The sequence below is a fragment of the Diorhabda carinulata genome, chromosome 12, assembly GCF_026250575.1.
Source record: "Diorhabda carinulata isolate Delta chromosome 12, icDioCari1.1, whole genome shotgun sequence".
NCBI classification, from domain to species: Eukaryota; Metazoa; Arthropoda; class Insecta; order Coleoptera; family Chrysomelidae; genus Diorhabda; species Diorhabda carinulata.
The window spans coordinates 7,993,240-8,013,580 of NC_079471.1; the positions used below are offsets into that span (position 1 = coordinate 7,993,240).

Consider the following 20,341-nt stretch of genomic DNA (forward strand, 5'->3'; position numbering starts at 1 on the left):
TAATACTCAATGTATAAATGAACGAAAACATTATATAAAAAGGAACTAAGATTATTAACTTCTCCAACACTTGATCTATTCTGTACTCCAGACTGGGGAGGAAAGGAGCACGACCAAATTACTCAAGACATGTACATCAACAAAACGTCAGATATTGGTCTGATGAAAACCGTCGACTACTTCAAGAATGTCATACATGTTTAGGCAGGTACAATAGGGAATCATATTATAGGTCCTTTCTTTATAAACGGAAATTTAAGTGGAGAAACCTAGTTAGAAACAATCCAGGTGAATTCACCCATGATATCGCTGTTCCAGAAGAACAATGACTCAACTGGTAAAATTTTGAGTAATTGATTTTTATTGCTTAATGGTATCACGAAGCCATAAAGTGTATGGTGGAGCAACGACGTAATTGTATTTCGAATCTTGGCCGCTGGAGCGTAGTTGTGTCGTTTTTGAAACATCGGCTGTTTGCCCCCTCCATTCAGGAGAACACCGCCAGTATCAATTGAGGAAATGAGTGCCTAAGAGGATATACTTGCTAGAAGAACTGTGACGCAGCAGAAAAATAGGTAAGAACAACTCCAAAATAGCGTCTATGATTCGTATTGATAAACTAATATGTCCTTACTTTAGTTTTACCTGATAAACTCGTTCAAAAAGATATAATTTTACTTAGGCATGGTCTTTTTTTTTAGGTACAAGATATCAATGTATTTGTATGCCGTCCAAAATCTTGATATCACAGCTATCAGTCACAAGTATCTGATTCGTTGACACACACAAAATGAAGGAGACGCAATCCACAGTATTATTGATAGATCTGTTGATTGGGCGATGAAATCTGGACTAGTATACGTACCTCATCAATATGTTTCGTTGATCAGAAATGCGAAGAAAAGGGGGAAACGTCTTCAAGTTAGCGACTATACTAAACATTTCTAAGGATTCTAACAGAAATACTTTTAAATTATTAGAAGTGAAAGTATTGCGATTTGAAAAAGGAGCTAACAAGTTTTTGTTTAAATACAGCTATAAGCAAAACTACTTGAAGTTACATTCAAACCAGCTAGGGATAGGCGATCAGGCATTCAGGCAGGACAAACTAAGAATATTAGTTTGAAATATGCATATGCAAGTAAAATCACTGTGCCTGACAAAAAAAGATTTAATCAACTTGTCACGATTCCCCACTATTATAAAACGTTTTATCAAGCTCTGTAAATTGACGTGTTTTTTTATTTTTTGTTTAAGGGGACTAATAAATTATTAATAAGGTTCTTTCTATCTATTTCATATTAATTTTTCAATGTTAAGCAATGATAATTTGAAATGTATCTTTTTCTTGGAAGAATAAAATAAAAAAAGTGTTTTGTTTTTTATGTTTTTTGTTTTCTATATACCTATTAATCAGTTATCCATTTTATATTACATGAATCAATAAATATTTATGCATTTTTGAAAGTTATTTAAACAAATAATGAATGGAATGTTAACAGTTACACACCATATAGTAAGAAAAAACTTTGAAGGAACAGCGGCAATTAAAAATTGAAAATTAGGGTTAAATATTAATATTGTTTACTTCCAAGTTTGTCAATATGAAAGTAAATGTGCTATACATTGACATTTGCAATATTGTCAGTCACTTGATATATTTTCACAGTAAGTATTTCAAATAATTTTTTTCTTCTTTTTGGTCTCCTATAAAATTTCAGTTTTAGCAGTTGTGTCATTGTTCTTTTAGAACAGCGATATCATTTTTTAGCGGGATAGAGTTCACATTATGCTATTCGAGTTCGAAGATTTTTAAACAATTTGTATCAGAGAAGATGAATTGGTCATAGTGGATACATTGAATGGCCACCAAGATCACCAGATCTGACTTCTCTAGATTTTTAGCTATGGGGTTATCTTAAATCCAAAGTATATGTGAGCTATTTGACGAGACTTGCTAAACTTTGTTAATGAATAATGGAAGAAATATATATGATTGATTAAGACTCCACAAAAGGTTAGAGAGATGAGGAAACAAAAGTTTTACTTTTGCCAGGAAGTAAATGGAGTACATTTCGAGCATCTCCTGTAGTAGATCAAGTTTTCTTTAGGATAATTTGTCAAGTTTCTTTAATTTCAAATAATCAATGTAGTATATTATTTTTCTATATTTTTTCTTAATTTATTGTTTCAACGAAAATTTAAAAATTATACATTTTTGAATTTTGCTTCTCAAAGCCTTTCCGACGAAAAATCGCAGAACCCCCTCGCTATTATAAAAAGAGAGATTAATGCTTTATTGTCAAAAATTGTTACAATTTGTAGACAAAAGCTTGTAAAAACTAAATAACTAAATAAAAGATACAAATGAAATAAAATTTCAATATACAGAAGAAAACCACAATGAGTAACAAAATTTCAGGTAATAATAATAGGTAATAATTAGTATATAAGTCCATAACAAAAATTAAACCAGTATGCAGCATTCCCGTTATTAAATATTATTAGCATAGAAGTCGTTTACAGAGTAGAGGGCGGCAAATTATTGTGAAATGCGGGAAAATCTGAGGGGGCAATTATCAAGCGTAAAAGAGGTTTCATCTTTGTATAAAATAACGGAGATTCTTGGGGAGGGCGGTAAGACTTGATATCCGTACCGTAATAAATAACCTATAAAAGATTAATGAAAATAATCTAAATTATTTCATAGACGAGATTAAATTATTAATGCTTATAGGTGAAGCTGGATCTTATTTAAGATTTAATTTGACGTACATACACTAATAGAAAAATTGCTGTCTACTTCCAACTTAATTAGAAAATAGAACGCTTAGTATCTTTTACTAAGTAATTATCAACAAACTGAAAATTTGGGAAATTTTCCTTTAAAAGTTTGATAAAATAATGCATTTGGTATCTACATCTAAAAATGTCGTGTGAGATAAGTTTTCTAATCAATACGACATCTACAGACCAGAATTTAACACCTTGTCGAATATAAGGAAGGACCGGAATTTGATATCTGAGAGGATATAAAATTTGCTCTAGATTAGAACGTTCTGAATGTTTTTCAATTCCATGAATCGATATCTCAATTCTACTAACTTTACTACATCAACTTTTCATATGGTAGTTCAACCTCACATTACAAATGATGTGAATAATGAAAATGTATGAATGATTGGTGTACCATCTAATTTGACCGCTGTCTGTAATTTTCTTTCCATTCATTATTGATGAATTCAAGGTTGAGAAATTATTCGGTTTCATGTCTGTTAGAAGAAAATAATGTTTAGAAATGGTCAATTGTGGAAATTGCTGTGTTTTTACTAAACAACAGTACTTATTAAAGTACAGTACACAATGTTCTGATCATAAATTTTTTATATACATGAGGATCTACTCAAACTTTAACAAAGTTGTAATAAAGTGGTTCAACTAATAGAATTATAACAACCAATGGATTTTTCTATTTAGTGATATATGATGTAAGGTTATGCTCTGAGGTCGACAGTCACCCAAGGGTATATACGAGGTATATCCACATGTAAATTCTGTTCATATTTTTATCAGCGGCAGCGCTGCAATGGCAGTTCCAAGCATGTGGAGCAGTTACTCTGCCTCAAGCTATTTTCATATTTCTACTGCTAATTTGTACTTTATAATGTATAATATAGGATGTGATAAGTGCACGATGAATAATTATGTGGACGCTCGTCTGGTTCACGCTATTAAACAGAAGCTTGAGCAAAACCGTAAGTTTACAATTAGTGCTCTTGCTTTCGAATTTTCCCAAATCTCACGATCACTAAATCATGAAATTGTTACAGAGGAACCGAAATTTCGAACACTTTGCTCACGTTGGATACCCAGCAATACAAAAAACAACGGATGGGCAGTACACAATTTGTGACAGGTCACAATGAAGACGGTGATGATTTTCTTACTCAAATAGTTACGGAGAATAAAACTTGTGTATCTTACGACGCCCCAGAAACTAAACGGCAATCGACAGAATGAAGACACAGTTCGTCCCCAATGAAAGTTAAAAATAAGCCGCCTCGAAAACCCATGTGCACCGTTTTAAAATACAGAATTTTGATGATTGATTCCCTACCTCGAGGCCAAACAATTAATGCGAGACTATCAAAAAATTTCGCGGCGTAATACAGAACTAGTGCCGGGAATTACTGTCAAAACGTTTTGTTTTTCTCCACAGGATTTTTCTGGGACGTATTTGATCATCCGTCCTATAGTCAAGACCTCGCTCTTAGCGACTTTCATCTCTATTCACACCTAAAATATTTTCTTGGTGGTAAACACTTCAACGATGATGAGAAGCTGAAAGAACATGTTACAACATGGTTGAAAACACAGGCGGCAATCTTCTATGAAGACGGCATACAAAAACTTGTACGATATGAAAAGAGGCTACAAAATTACGGAAACTATGTACGGAAATTAGATTTTTGTACAATAACTATTTTTTCTGTATCTGTACACGTTTTTTATATAACCAAACAAATTTGGGAAAATTTCCTGTATTATATATTTGGGTTTGACCAATTCTGAAAAGTACACTGGTTATTATCTTAGTCATTGACTTTCATATTTCTTTTTCTTCATGATTCGAGAAAAAAGAGCAACCATAAAATTAAAAAAAATTGAGGTTGTTTCATTCATTATATTATATTTTTAAAACTAGTAGACGATTTTAATATATTGTCCACTCAGTACATATTTCATTTTTTCATACCATTTGGAGGGAAATTAATTGATTTCTTACAAGAAAACAATGCATGAAATCATAAAAAAGGTGCGGCTAGGCAAAGGTTATGGAAGGGGAGACAGAGAAATCAAGATTTTGTGCTATGCCAATGATAACAAAATATGTGCCGAAAATGAAGATGATCTTCAAAGATTATTAAATATATTCAATCTCAAAGAATAACAATTTAACGGAACAAACACCTAAAGCTAGAAACAAAGCCACGAATTTAAAAAACGTCAATCAGATCTATAATGACCTGTACATCAGAAACAAGACCAGAAATGTCAACAACTCTTGGAGACCACAGGAATGGAAATTTTCAGGTAGATCTCGGGATCTTGAGACGTATTTTAAAAATAGAGCTCTGGAAACAAACTCAATCCCATGTGTCGCTAAACTACTCAACTATCTTCAGATTCCGAAGATCTTCTTGATTAATATATTTTTTAATAAAAACATACACTTTATACGATTTTTTCATCTAATTACCACATTTTTATACTGATCGGTGTATGTTATTGAGCATGCACATGTAATTGAATTGACCCACATCTTAAATAAACACACAATCTAATTGTAGATCGTTCATAACCTAATTCTTCGAAGTTCTTGGCATTCAAGAATCTCCCCAAAAAAACCCACGGAATTATTTATGTAACCTACTTTCCCATATATTGAATTTTAAACAAGAACGTTATGGAATATGGTTTTATATAAAAAAAGCAATTTCGAATCACATCAAAAATATCATTCAATATGAGTTTTAGATGATGGAAAACTAATTTTTTATATTTAATTATTTTAAAGATATGTATATGAAGAAATGTTTGGGATAACTTGGTTTTCACAATAGAAAAAAAAGGTCTGTTAGTTCAAGTAGGGTTTTCCAATATTCATAATTCAACTCTTTGTGGTCCTGAATATTGAACAGTAGGGAATGATTTTTGAACGAACTCACGTAAATGATTTTGAATTTTTTGTGTATTCCTTTTTTGTAACTAGAAAATCTCTTTATGTGATATGTGATTCTTAAGTACAATCACGAATATTTCAGGGATTGGCAAATGATTACGTAAATATTTTAAATGCGCACAAATGGCAGAAACCGAATGAATTATAAAAATTAACATATGATTGAATAACAAATATGTATCCGATATGACTATTTTAATTCCACTTGCAGATCCGGACACATCATGAACAGAATTTCATATGGAACTGAGCCTTCTTCATAATAATTCTCGTTGCATAACATTCCAGTTCAACAATTTTTTTTTACTCTCCGTCTGTTTTCTTTTCTTCGTCTATTTTTTTACAAATTATTTCTATGCCTATTTTCAAATTAACGTTAGACGTTATATTTATAGCACTTGGACCGAGTAAACGACTCCACATCAAGATGTTCAAAGTCTGCTCAACCATTTGGTTGATCTTCCCACCGTGTTTTGCACCAAACATCCAATTCGTATTAGTTACTGTTTATTAACTAACTAACGTGAAGATTTTGTTTCTTAAATAAACCATCGATACCTCATTGAACTGATTTAGAATTCTTTATATTTAAACATTAGCCACTGAAAACCGTTGTGCAGATAGCCTGATAGATGCCCGATGAGATCTAGTTGGAAATTAATCAATCCGAGTTTACTTTTGTAAAATACAGAAGATGAGGATATAGCTGAACCTGTAGTCAAAATAAGAGGACAATTCAGTAGAGATAAAGTTGAAAATTGAACCAGTTGGGTTCCTTTTAAATAACGGAAAAGGTGGAGACATAACTAAATATTGAGGTCATAATGTGGAGAGGACATTTTGAAGAGATCTAGTTGGAAATTAACAAGCTGGGGTTGCTTTTGTACAATAAAGAATATGAAAATATGTTTAAACACGTAATCAAAATGAAAAGAGGACAATTAAATAGAGATATAATTGAAAGTGTGGGGAGAGAGATAATTTGGAACGATTTAAGGCTTTAATAATATGGTTATACAGTTATTTGCAGGGAATTCGTGTTGAGAATGTAGACGATAATTTCTATTAGTGAAAATTCATTGACTGAAAACGTTCTGAACGTCTCTTGAATTAGCTCAAATCAATCTTGTCGCATAGAAAATTTTTTCGAAAACTATAGGCAAATCTAAAGGGTATACCTACTTACTTCACCGAAATTTTAAATTATGGCGGATTTTTTATAATAACATAATTTATTTGATGAAAAACTGCATTGTCAAAATGACATGTTTCTCCCAAAGTTATTTTATAATTGATGTGCTTCACAAAAACATACGACATCGTATTCCAACAGTTGATATTGCCTACAGATGGGAATAGATTTATTCACTTTTTTTTTCAAGAGAATAGTTATTTGTTATTAGAAATGCAGTTTTAGCAAAACAAGGTACAATGCAATACAAGATGTACCATATCTTGTTCAAAAATAGGAACAAATGTTGTTCAGATGATCGAACCAAATGTCAGTCAATCAGCTGATTGATTAAGTATTTTAGTAAACCTAATCTTTCTAACTTCTAACGTAAATCTAACTTCTTGATGATTCTTTAGTTTAATTCCTGGTATGTAATTGGAAGCTATTTTATTTTCTTCCATCTCTTGTGGCCAACAGTGGATAAAGTACCAAAAAAATAAGTATTAGGAGAGATATGGGATAGTTTTGGTTAGTGACAACAGCTATACATAATGTAAAACAACTTGTAAGGTTAATCATATTGAATATTTTTATCTGCATGCAACTATTTTGGTTTCTATAAGAGACTCACCTCTGTAAACTCTTGATATAATCCGGTCTAGCAGGTTTGTAGTTTTTCACCAACAAATTACAATATTTCAACAATCCCCCACCTCGTATTTCTTCTGGATGTCTGGTGGAAATGAGTTTCTTTTGAAGATGATACAAAGCTTCTTGAAAATCGCCGTATACGGATTCTCCCACAACAGTCGGGTAAAAGTTCTCACTGATCGGCAATTCACTGCATTTGTAGAACAACAGCAAAGAATCTAGAATAATTTGGAAGGAATCCACTGAGAATTCGAATTGCCGTCGCATACAATCGACGAATTTTAGTTCAACACCACGACCGCGAGAGTTACCCAAAGATATCAACGACCATCTGTCGCCTCCAGTGTTTTGGTTTACCTTCACCATTTTGCTGACATAAGCTTCTTTCAAACTGCAAGTAGATATACGTTTTCTATTTACTCCTTCTGGTAACATCTGCAACAAACAAAATTCAATTACAAAAATCTAATAACTTTGAAATATTTTTTTTTGTACAGTATTAGAAGAAGAAACAACAAAGCTACATTATATTTGACACGGCCTTCGAAAATGTAGAATTTCAAGAGTGGTAGAGGATATGTGAAAAATTATACTGCCAGTCGAGACAACATCAGGGATATACATTTGAAAACAGAAAATAATATTACAGAATGCAACTGATCAAATAAAGTTGGTATAAATTGCTAGAACTCAAAACTTATGACAAAAGATTACAATTAATTACGAAAATCAAAACGAGAAACTGATTGAGGTGGGAGTAGAAGAATTCGACATACAAGACGTTTTAAAGAAGTTATAGAATAGAATATTAACCGGCTTATGACTACTTTGAAACTAACCACCAAAATTAAGAGTGTGATTACAACTTCCAATTAATAAAAAGGATTTAGATCGGGAAGGTAAATTTATGGAATATAACAAATCGACATATTTATGTTTTGTATACCTAGAAAAAGCATTCGATCTCGTCCTTTACCACCTAACTATAACAGTTGAAAACATACACGAGAAGAATCAAATTAACGTCAGAATTAATGATAACATTAATGAATTAATACTTGTAGAAACGAGTATGAAACAAGTAGATTTCTTAAGCCCACAATCTTATCGACAAAATTATAAAAAGCGTACGTTAAATCAAGACATTTAGAATAAGTGAAAGGAATTAGGATCGTAGATTATGCTCACGATACGACTTTTAATACAGAAAATGAAAAAAATCTACAGAGAATCTTATGAGGGTACAATCGGGCAGCCAAATCACTCAATACGGTACCACCAAAATCTAAATGCATTGCAACCAAGCGACAATTTGAGATTTAAATAGGCATTGGAAAATGGAGAAGATAAGATTGAATTTGTGAGATGATACATTTCGCTGAAGAATTAATACTAGAAAAAATTAAGAGAAGGGACAGAAAAATATAGAGGCGAATTGTGGCAACGGCTAAAATAAGCATCAGACGTTGTAAATTTACAATATAGTAGTAGTACTTACCTCATATAATGAGCTGAGAACGGCACTTTTAATTCTATCGAAATTTCGCATACTTGATAATTCCACTCCAAATATGAGATCCAGGTCGTTATATGGTTGGCTCTCGGTGGCGAGGACATGGGAAGCGGCACCACCGTTCAAGCGGATGTCCTTAACTTTCATACCCGCTCCCCCGACAGTGGTATCAGCCTCAAGTTTTTCCCTCACAACATTCACGAGGTCTTTGAGGCGGATCTCCAGCGTAGGAAAGTTTCCTGCAAATAAAAAAATTGAAAATATAAGAGAAATATTCGGTTTTATAAATTTATTTCCTGGTCTTGCGATTATACCAAATAATTATACTATTCGCTTTTGAGTGATTGATATTTATTGGAATATATGTGACTCTCATCTTGAGAATTAGATTCTTTTTTATACAGAAAAAACAATATGATGTACTAGCATATTTTAGAGTTTTTTTTTGATCCCGTCTTATTTCATCAATTTTCTAGTTCTTCTATTGAGAAAAGACAAAAATAATTCCGCAAATAAATTAAACGGAAGAAGTAGTGTATAGATATTTAGAGGAGCTACTGTTCTGGTTATAAAAAGAAAATTCAATTCTAACGAAACTACTAGCGCATTTTCAGTTATAGAGAGGCGTTCTTAAGAAGGGATCAGCACAGTTCGGCTCCAAAAGGAATTTAACTAATATATTAAACACGTATTTAGTAAAACGTTGAAATATTCCACATTAAGGTGATTTAATTATAATAAATATTTAATGAGGTTATGTTAAACACGAAACAACGCTCTACTACAGAGAAATCTCAATAAATGATTCATTTTGATATAGGAATACGAACCCTTTCGGTGCCTAGTTGCTTAGGTATAGGGTGTTCAAAATTTTAAATCAAAATCAAAAATTTGCCATAAATCAAGAACGCCTTTAAATTTTTTTCTCAAATTTGGTGTTCAATATGATCCTAATAAAGTAATATTTTGACATAAACAAACTATGGAAAAATTTAACCAGTAGCGCGCTGTCAGGGTTAGTTCTCACTTTTATCCCCCTATTTTTTACGCCACTGGAGCAAATTTCTTTTTTTAATTTTGTTTTAAATTGCCTGATTATTTTTATAAAAAAAAAATTATAAAATCTTTTATGGAGCTAAAATTAACGGTGTAGAAATTTGCCTCTAAACAAAAGTCTGCAGGTAATTAAATACGACTCAATATTTCTAAAGCATAAATATTCGGTAAATGTGTGGGTGGTTATATTTGGACATTACTTAATCGAGCCTTACATTTTACCAAATAAATTAAATGGAGCAATTTATATGCGCTTTCTGGATGAAATATTGGATGAATTTAAATATTAGACAAAACATGTAGTTTCAACACGATGGGGCATCTGTTCATTTTGCTGCATCGGCAAGAAATACCTTAAACAGACGCTTTAGAGAAAAATGGATTCGTCGGGGTGGACCCAATTGTTGACCTCCAATGTCACCTGACTTAAATCCTATCGATTTTATATGGAGCTATATGAAGTCCTTAGTGTACGAAACAATAATCGAATCTGAACAAGATCTAATAGCTAGAATTCAAGCTGCGGAAGAAATCATTCAATTCCATCCAAATTTTATTCTCAAAGACACGTTTTTCAATGACAAAAATTGTATTGGAGTAAGCGGAAAACAGTTTGAACAATTGAGATTATTAATGATTTTTATTTGTTTTGAACTAATTACGCTTAATCATTATTCGAAATTGAATGAATAATTAATTATTAATTTGTAAATTACTTAAGTGGTTACAGACTTTTGTTTAGAGGTAAATTTCTACAACTCCGTCCAATTTAGCTCCATAAAAGGTTATTAGTTTTTTTCAACTAAAAATAATCAGGCAATTTAAAACAAAATTGGAAAAAAAATTTGCTTCAGTGGCGTGGAAAATAGGGGGAAAAACGTGATAACTAAACCTGACAGCGCGCCACTGGTTAAATTTATCCAAAGTTTGTTTATGTCTGAATATTACTTTATCAAGGAGCATATTGGTCACAAAATTTGAAGGCGTTCTTGATTTATGGAAAATTTTTGATTTTGATTGAAAATTTTGAACACCCTACATCTCAGTAACTATGCCCGTGATGGTTCGTATTCATATATAAAAATGAATCATTTATTGAGGTCTCTATGCAGTAGAGCGTTGTCGGTCAAATATAGAAACATCCTGTATATGTGTTTAAATTCTATTTCTGACGTCTGTTGTGGATATTTTTATTTATATATTTACCGAAAATTTTCAAGTTGTTCAAAAATCTTCTATTTAAGACCTACAGCGTACCCAAAAAAATGTTATAATATAAATCATTTTATAAAGTGTAGTTTTAATTTAGTTACGAGGACCCCCAGTTGTGCCTATTTGTATAAAATCCAAGTAATCCTGCAAAAGTCAGCTCTCCATTAATAAACTAATACTAACTTTGGATTTTGTAACAAATGAGTTTGCTAAATATATCGAGGTTAACTACATAAATAAGATATAAGTAATTAAAAAAGTTAAATTTCTTTCTTAATTACCAATTCGTGAAAGGACGACCTTAGGAATATTAGTCATAACTATTATTTCTATCGAGTTGACTGAAATTTTGTATTGATTCATACGAATATTGTTGCTGGCATAATAGTCACGTTATGGAGGACCTCCACCGTTTCTACTTTACATAACCTAACATTAGATTAGTATGAACAATTATACGAAAAAAACTTGAAACGACAGATGATCTTGAATTTGATTTTGTTAGTTTTCTCATCACTTTCAAGAAGATATTGAACTAGTAAAGTGTAACTATGTAATTGGAGATTTGCATTCGACGTTAATGGAAATATGAATTATAGTAGAAATTTGAAAGTACGAATATTCAACTTATTCAAATTTCACTTATAACATTGTTAGAATGATGATTTGAAAATATACTATGCTTCTGACGTAACATCGTGACGTACTTGAAGAAAGCTGTGGTACAACATACAAGAATTCGTTTTCATTTTTATCAATTATTCTAAATAAAAACATGTTTATATTGAATTATCATTTCGGTAAAAATAAAAGCAGTTACACCACAAAGTCGATAACATTTCCTGCTTACTTTTTCTTAATAATAAGTTTCATGTTTTCTACATGTACAGAATTATTATTGTGGAACAGAAATAGAGTAGATAATTAAATGACTTTGAATTTGGTTGGGATCTAATATATTTAAATCGACCTACCTCTTCCATGGATACAGACGAGTTCATCCATGACTTCGTTGAGCCTATTAACTTGTTCGAAACTGAGCACGGCCAGTCGCTGTTGAGATTCCAAATCGGTTTGTTTTGTATTGACAGTGGTGTTGACGTAATCATTGATGGTTAGGTCTTTCATTGCGCCAAGTTCGTCGTCGTCTGAATCATCATCGATTCCACACTGTAACAAAAATTCAATATGAATCTGTTAAAAAAGACTCTCGATTTTATAATATGACGAAAAAACTTTTTTTGATAATGTTATGAAATATTGTGCAAAATTATTATCTCGAAAAATAAACGGAATACCTTAATCCATCTTAATCACTGATTACGTGACAATTTGAAACATTGAACCTCATAATAAAAGCCACTTAAATATATGTTGCGCATTCAAAGGAATATGTAATAGATTATTAAATGACAACAACTGTTAATTTTCATTATATTGTGAATGGAAACTAAGCCCACATTTCATAAGTAATTACATTGAGTGTCTTATAAGTATCGTCTGTTTTGATATGTGGAAATTCTTAATCTTCAATTTAAACACATTGTAACTTGTGAAGTCAAGTCTCTAATTCTATAAATGGTACAATTACTTTAGTTTCTTTTGATCTTTCTCTCTTTGTTTATTTCCTATTTATGGATAATATGGTTGTCCGCCCGCGTGTGCATTTCATTTTCGCAGCTCGTTCGGAAAAGTACTTCACACACGAGTATCATACAATATTTTGTCCACGACCATATTAAAAAAAATTTTATGAAATAAACTTATATCAATGATTGAATTTGAATTTATGGTAGTTTCCAACATTAGATAATGGGACTATAACGTTGATTATTTCCATTGACATTGGCTTGACTTTTTCGAGAAATATGCAATTAGAACATTTTCCGTGTAATTTTTGATTTTTTAGTGTGCCACCAATCCAAAAAATCGCCATATGTATATTTTTCTTTTTCGAGAATAAGGTTTTAAGTTACATTGCACGCAATTCCTGCAATTCCAGGAGGAATGCAATCAGATTCTTCTTCCATGTGTATTTAACTTAACAATCAGTGTGTTTTCAATCGAAATTTGAAAAATATTTTGCAAAAAGACGACGACGTTTTACACTTAATAACTATTACAATTACAGATCCTTTGACAGAACCCAAAACACGAAATTATCTAATGTAATTTGATAAATATACAAATAAAAAAGAAGAAGAAAAAAAATAAAAACATAACGCTACAATACTACAACAATTGTTATTGAAAAATGAATTTTGAATCTTTCAATTATCATTATTTTTCACTAATCTTTACCGATTATCACTTTTCGTTAATTAAATATTAAACTGAATGTTCATTCAAGATGATTTAATATGTGAATGTAATTAATTATACTTCTAGAAAAGTGTACTGAAAATAGGGTTACATCACTAAAATTTTGTTACCAAGAAAACACGCGTGAAAAAACAGATTTTAGTGCCCAAAACCCGTCAACATGTTTAATCACTAACAGTTAAAAATGTCATAAAACAACTTTTTATTTATTTTCAGATATTAAAATTTGATTAAGTCGTCTTTTATCAAAATTTTGAGTGTATCTAACAAAACACTACACCAACAGTCACAATTACACTTTCTGATGCTCGTTTCGATAACAAAGTTATCGTCTTCAGAGACCGAAGGTACACAAATATATTCTGTTGTGAGAACAAAACCTTAATAAAATATTCAACCTAACAAAATTCGGATAAAATTTTAAATACGAGTCTTAAAAATACTGAAACCATTTTGAGGTAACTAAGTTAACCCAATTTTTATCAGCAGCCATTTATGCATAAAATATTTAAAATATGAACAGGTGTAGAAAAGAGTGTAATAATTAATAGTCTCATTTCAAGAGGAACACTTTTAAAGCGAATTCAAAAATTAGATTATACTACATTGTAATAAATATATAAAAATTTTTTTTCAACGAGTTTTCACTAAAAACATATTAATTTAAATAATGATAGTCTGACCTATTTTTCCAAGATTAACCTACCATTTTGTATTTTTATTTTATTAAGACATAAAGTATAATTTTAAAAAATTACAACTCAAAAGTTTACATTCCATTCACACACAATTAAAAATCAAAATTGTCAAAATTCAAAACGATCTATAACTTCGTAATTTTCTATTGTATAAATTATATAAATTTCGATTTTTCAGAAATGTAGGTTTTCGACTTATGACACTTTAGAAATTTTTATACGGCATGCTCATGATATTTAATAGCATGTTTGGCATTTTTTTAAGGATTTGGAAATAATATTCACCTGAAATATATACTGCGGTTTTTTGTATAACTTGGATACAAGAAGAAGGTTGAATTATAATCCAAAATTGAGTACTTATGAAAAAAAAAATCGTTCATAAATAGAGAAATTCTTAGGTTTAAGATTTTCGATGAATAATCACGCCAACTTTTTAGACAATAGAAAAACTTTAAAATAATTTAGGCGTTTCCAGGTCTCTCACTCACTATACTATACTACACAATATACTATGAAACATTCATGATTCAAAGTGTAAAATTTATTAAAGACTTCCTAGATACAATTGAAATTTGGATAACATAATATCTAAAAAATAAATCAACCCTTAATGTAAATATAATAGTGTTTCTCAACCTTTCAGTTCCACTTTTAAAGCTGATCTATATAAACATTTATAAATTTATTGATTGTTGTCTAATTCGAAGTATCAAAAAATAAAACAGGGTAGTTTTTATTCCCTACCAACATACAGAAAGTTTCTACTAGGTATATTTGAAATTTTGCCGAAATATATATTTGGCAACCGTGCTTCTATAGTAGAAATATGGAAAAGTATTGAATATGGGACATATTGAGGACAATATCTACTATAGATGACAATGGTTCCGAGTCCAATGAGAGTCACAAGTGTTGCACAAAAAATTATGGGTGATAGAAGAATTCTAGAGACAGTTTCTAAATAAAGATAATATCGTATTTCTGTAAGCTTCAGTTTAAATTTTCGTAGGCCAATGTAATATCATATAGATTGAAAAAATTGATGAAGCTACTTATTGTAACGATTTTTATACATCCAATTAATATTCTATATAATTGAATGACTGTTTAGGAATAAAGATAAAATTATGATCTCTGAACAATACTATAGGATAAATCTAAATTAGCAATAGCAGATCCAAGGGATTTTAAAGAATCCCAAAATTATATTAAACTCACGTTTATTAATTTTTCACATCCTTATTATATCGATATCACAAATAACTTGAACATAATTAAAAAAAAACTTCACTCTACCTTGTTGCAAAAACCACAATTTCACTGTAACCATTTTTTACTAACCTTATAGAGATACTCCTTAAGCTGCATGACAAGTTTCAACCGGTTTTTCAATACACTGATGTTAACGTGTACCTCAGTTTTCGAAGTACGACTGGTAACTGACGTAGCAATTTAATGTGTGTACAAATATAGTATACACTACAATAAATATTTTATCTCACCTGATAAGGCGTGATAAATAATTTATTATTCATATGTTCGTTTTTTTGATAGATCAAAATTGTTCTACGGAATAATATATCCGATTTTATAATATGGTGTAGATTTTAGTTTCCAAAAATTTAGCAAAATTATAAAAAATATTTAGATAAAAAATCAAAACACAAATTTTTTTAAAATAATCTATTCACTGAATTTAGTGTGATGATTAGAATATATGATTTGTATAAGTTAAAAATTATTCACACGTAGAAAGTATCTATGGAAACAATAGAGGTATGGGAGAGCAAAATCCACACATGTGATCGAAAAAAATCTGCAATAAGACATTATATATTATATGTGGAACTGCAGGAGGCATATGACTGTACCACTTAACAAAGACAACACTAGAAAGTTACAAATTATTCGTGAGTAGAAAGTACGAGTACCTATGGAAGTATAAAGGGAGTATAAGGATTTTGAGGCGAAAGAACAGGCTGGTTTCAGAGTCGACAGATCTACAGGAGACCACCTATACTGTATTACACATGAGATCGAAAAAAACTGCAAAAAGACAAGATTTATTATATATGGAACTGCATAGAGCAAATGACTGTACCACTTAACAAACTGTGGACAACACTAGAACAATAGTATAAGAATAATTAAAACAAACCAGGATTTATCTAATGGTTTTACTGCTAGGTCTAAAACAAGGGTGATGCCTCTCGCCAACGCTATTCAAGATATACTTAGAGTGGGCACTCAAGATGTAGAAGCTGAAATGCAGTGTGATGGGAATACCTCTCAGTGATACAAAATACAATTAAATAACTAAGGATCATAGAGAATTAAACGTCTTTTCCTGTTTTCTAAATTTAAAGTTTCACTTTGTTTTTACAAACATTAATTGAGCATTTTGTAAATTTTTAACTTTAGTTCTATAGATGAAGTGTACTAGTGTTTATGATAAAGTCAAAATACGTAATCTCATCTGTGTTTTGTATTCCATAGTTTGTAATTTAGAATTTCGAGTGAATGTAGTTCTCAAGAGAGGTAGATCGACTTATGTTTATATTTTTCGAGATAAAGAATTATTTTCATACACGAAAATGAAGTTACATTCAATATTTTCTCCACAAAAACTTTGAGTAGCTTTTGTATGAAACAAAATTATTTTGAGAGTGGGAGAAATTCTAGTGCGAGGAACTGTACATCAACATTCTAAAAATGAACTTAAAATGGTAGGAATAGATGATACCAGCTATACAGACTAAAATTGGTTATCTTTAAGCGAACAGTAGAAAATATTTATTACTGACTTCGAACACAGCAGTTGTTCTTTTTTAGAATAAAGATGTGTATTATCCAAACCATATAATACAAGTAATAAAATATGAATATATGATTATCAATTATTCCTATATCGATATCCAATATTTACAAAAAAAATTGTTATAACAATTATTATATCATGGTTGTCACAAAAAGAACGAATCAGGCTTTATAATTTAAATTTTTAATTATTTGGTTTCAATACAATAGGATGAAGTTTTGCCTCAATTCTAACTTTGACAAAATGTTTGATCTAACAACTAAATGAGCTTTGAAATTCCTATTTTTAATTATTTTGTTTCCATACAAAGACTAATGACTTTTTCAGAATATTGATACTATAAGACGAAGTTTTCCCTCAATATGTAAACAATAACAAAAACTTTGATCCAACAACTATTATATTAGACTCCGTTGCCTTGGAGCACGACATCTTCCGATTTAAATTGCGATCGTTTTGCGATAGAAAGGAGACATTTTGCGGTATAATGCGACAACATCAAAAGAGTTTGCGCCGATCGGTAAACCTCAACAAATATTTATAAAGATGGAAAATATAAAATGAAATTTAAATTTGCTCAAAAATTGTTATTTTGTTGTTAGAACCTTTAATTTCACAAATTTTTTCGACGTATTTACCGGGCAGCGCCAACTCTTTTGAAAGTGTCGCATTCTATCCTAAAATGTCTCCTTCCATTCATCCTTTATTTGAGCTTGATCGCAAATAGTATGTGCTCCATCGTGACCTTGGAGCACACTTTTGACTATCGATTTCCAGCACTTTCCTTGCGGCGCAAACTGTTTTGATGGTGTAGCATTTTATCGCAAAATCCCTCCATCCATTTAATCTTTTATTTGAATCCTATCGCAAAAAGTTTTACAATTTCTAATTTCAATATTTTTTTCTTAGAAAGGGAAATATTTTTCCAATATATCGATTTTTTTTCCAAGTTGATTTATTGATATGGACTAAACTTAATCCATCACTTTCAAATCTATCGATGTTCATGTATACGAAAAAAATATACACGGACATATTTTTCAAATGAAATGAGGCTGTGATTACATCGAAAAATGTTTATCAGAAACCCACTAAAGTTATATCACCACCCACTGTTTTCATTTTCGAGAAACAATCAACTATAGACGTCACGCGCAATAATCAAGATATGTACGTCACGTGTTTAGTTTGCGAAATGTTGTAGTGTAATAATTGATAAAGCACCTACTTGCTCTGTTAATAGTAATTTCATCGGCTTGATTTATTATTTAGACAATAGACAGATTTAACAAAAACGCGAATCATAAATTATACCACGTAAGGAAAAGAATAACACCATTGCAGCACTGGCTGTAATTTGCGGCCTTTTTCGAAATTGCAGTACGTTATTCTATACCTGAAAACAAGCATTTTTACTTGTGGTCACTTCCTTGTATTGTTTGAAGAATAATCTCAAGCACAAAAGATAAGCTACAGGGGTTTCAATTAATTATAGTTAAAACAAAACTATATTACAAATAAAGCCGTTTTAACTTAAAAATATACCTTTGAAGGAAGTAAAATAAATATTGATTTATGAATGTTTAAGGTGATGGCGAATTGTTTTGAAGATAGCGACCGTTGTTGGACATGGCACTTTCTCACACTTCGATGATCGTTTTGACTGAAATTCTAGAACTGCATGTCGAATTGTTTGACAACCGCAAAATTCTCCAAATTTGGTCTCCAGCTATTTTCACTGTTTCATAACCTCAAAGAGATAGAAAAAGAGAAATGCTTTATTTCAAAAAATGAATTTAGTATACCAAGTGGACAATTCAATATTTTTGCAATGGGAGAATAAATGATAGTTTCTAATACTTTCTATGACCTACCTTCCAGGCGAATACACACCTGGAAGTCATAAATGGACACACCCGAACAAATTGTTAAAAATCACATGGATTTTATTCTCATCAACAAATGATTCGGTAATATAATAACGCTATAAAAACAAATCCAGGAGCAGAATGAAAGCAGATCTCTATCTCATAAGTGCTACAATGAGCTTTAGAGAAAAATACTTTATTGTCAACAAATTTTTACAATTTTTATACAGAAGCTTGTAAAAACTAAAAAAATAACTAAATAGAGATACAAATAAAATAAAAAAAGTTCAATATATAGAGAAAAATCACAATTAGTATTAAAATTATTGGGGAATGCGGGAAAAGACGATATCGATTAGATTTCAATTGGCAAGTGATTATGCATTTTTTTGCATTGTTAAATATTGAGCCCTTAACTAATTCTGAACGTGGAGTAGGTAGGTGAAGGTTGTGCTCCGCGTTCGTAACTGGATATTGTAGCAGCGTGCTTACGAATTAGGCAAACGAATTTAAATATGAATAAGGATGAAAGTCAGAATTTTTAATCTTTTAAAGAAGTCTAACAACTCTCTTTTGTAGTTTGAAGATTCGCTCAAATTGAGTCGCACCACTCGTACCCCAGAAGGGAAGGGCATATCGGAGATGCTTCTTCAAAAGGACTTAATAAACTGTTAAGGAGGTGAATAAATTCCGTTCTTTGGAAACTGATCTCAACGCAAAACAGGAGGATCTTAATTTTTTAGACAAGGGGGCAATATGTAACTCCCATTTCAAGGTTCAAAGTTCCACTTACAGTAGATATTATATTTTCATCACATGAGGACAATATCGTCTAGTAAATGCCTATTTTAAGAGTGAATATGAATACGAATTATTATTTTTAAGGTTGTACAGTACAGTCCTGAAAACAAAAAATTTTGTTATGATTTCTAATCAGGAATCTTCAGAGCTTGTGTTTAGGATCAATTTACGGTTTGAAATATTTTGGCAACCATAAAAAACTTCATATTTAAAGAGGATTTCATTAATTCATTAATTTCAGGACTTCAACCAACTCTCTTTCAATCTACCAGAGTAAATGAATTATAATTAATTATGATGAATTTTAAGTTATTAGAATCATAATTGAAAATATTAAAACAAGAGTTAGGGTGTCCTCGAACCCACAATAATAAGAATGTTTGACATATAATTTATTGAATCGAAAAGATTTTTATAATTTAAGATAAACCGTTAAGCCTTTCTACCACAATAGTAGATTTTGAGCAATGGATAAAAAGAAA

General features: G+C 30.8%; 1 protein-coding gene across 3 annotated transcripts in view; it reads right to left on the bottom strand.

The window, feature by feature from the left end:
- The window catches only part of LOC130900094 (terminal nucleotidyltransferase 5C), a 191,780-nt gene that overhangs the window by 12,806 nt on the left and 158,633 nt on the right, over nt 1–20,341 (bottom strand). For 2 of the 3 annotated variants that reach the window (XM_057810439.1, XM_057810440.1), the window contains exons 2-4: nt 12,324–12,519; nt 9,067–9,320; nt 7,549–8,003 (exon numbers count right to left, since the gene is read on the bottom strand). In XM_057810439.1, the coding sequence (XP_057666422.1) occupies nt 7,549–8,003; nt 9,067–9,320; nt 12,324–12,519 (905 nt within the window). Of the gene's footprint in view, nt 1–7,548; nt 8,004–9,066; nt 9,321–12,323; nt 12,520–15,713; nt 15,944–20,341 lie in introns of those variants that run through there. The other variant, XM_057810441.1, reaches the window with a different exon arrangement.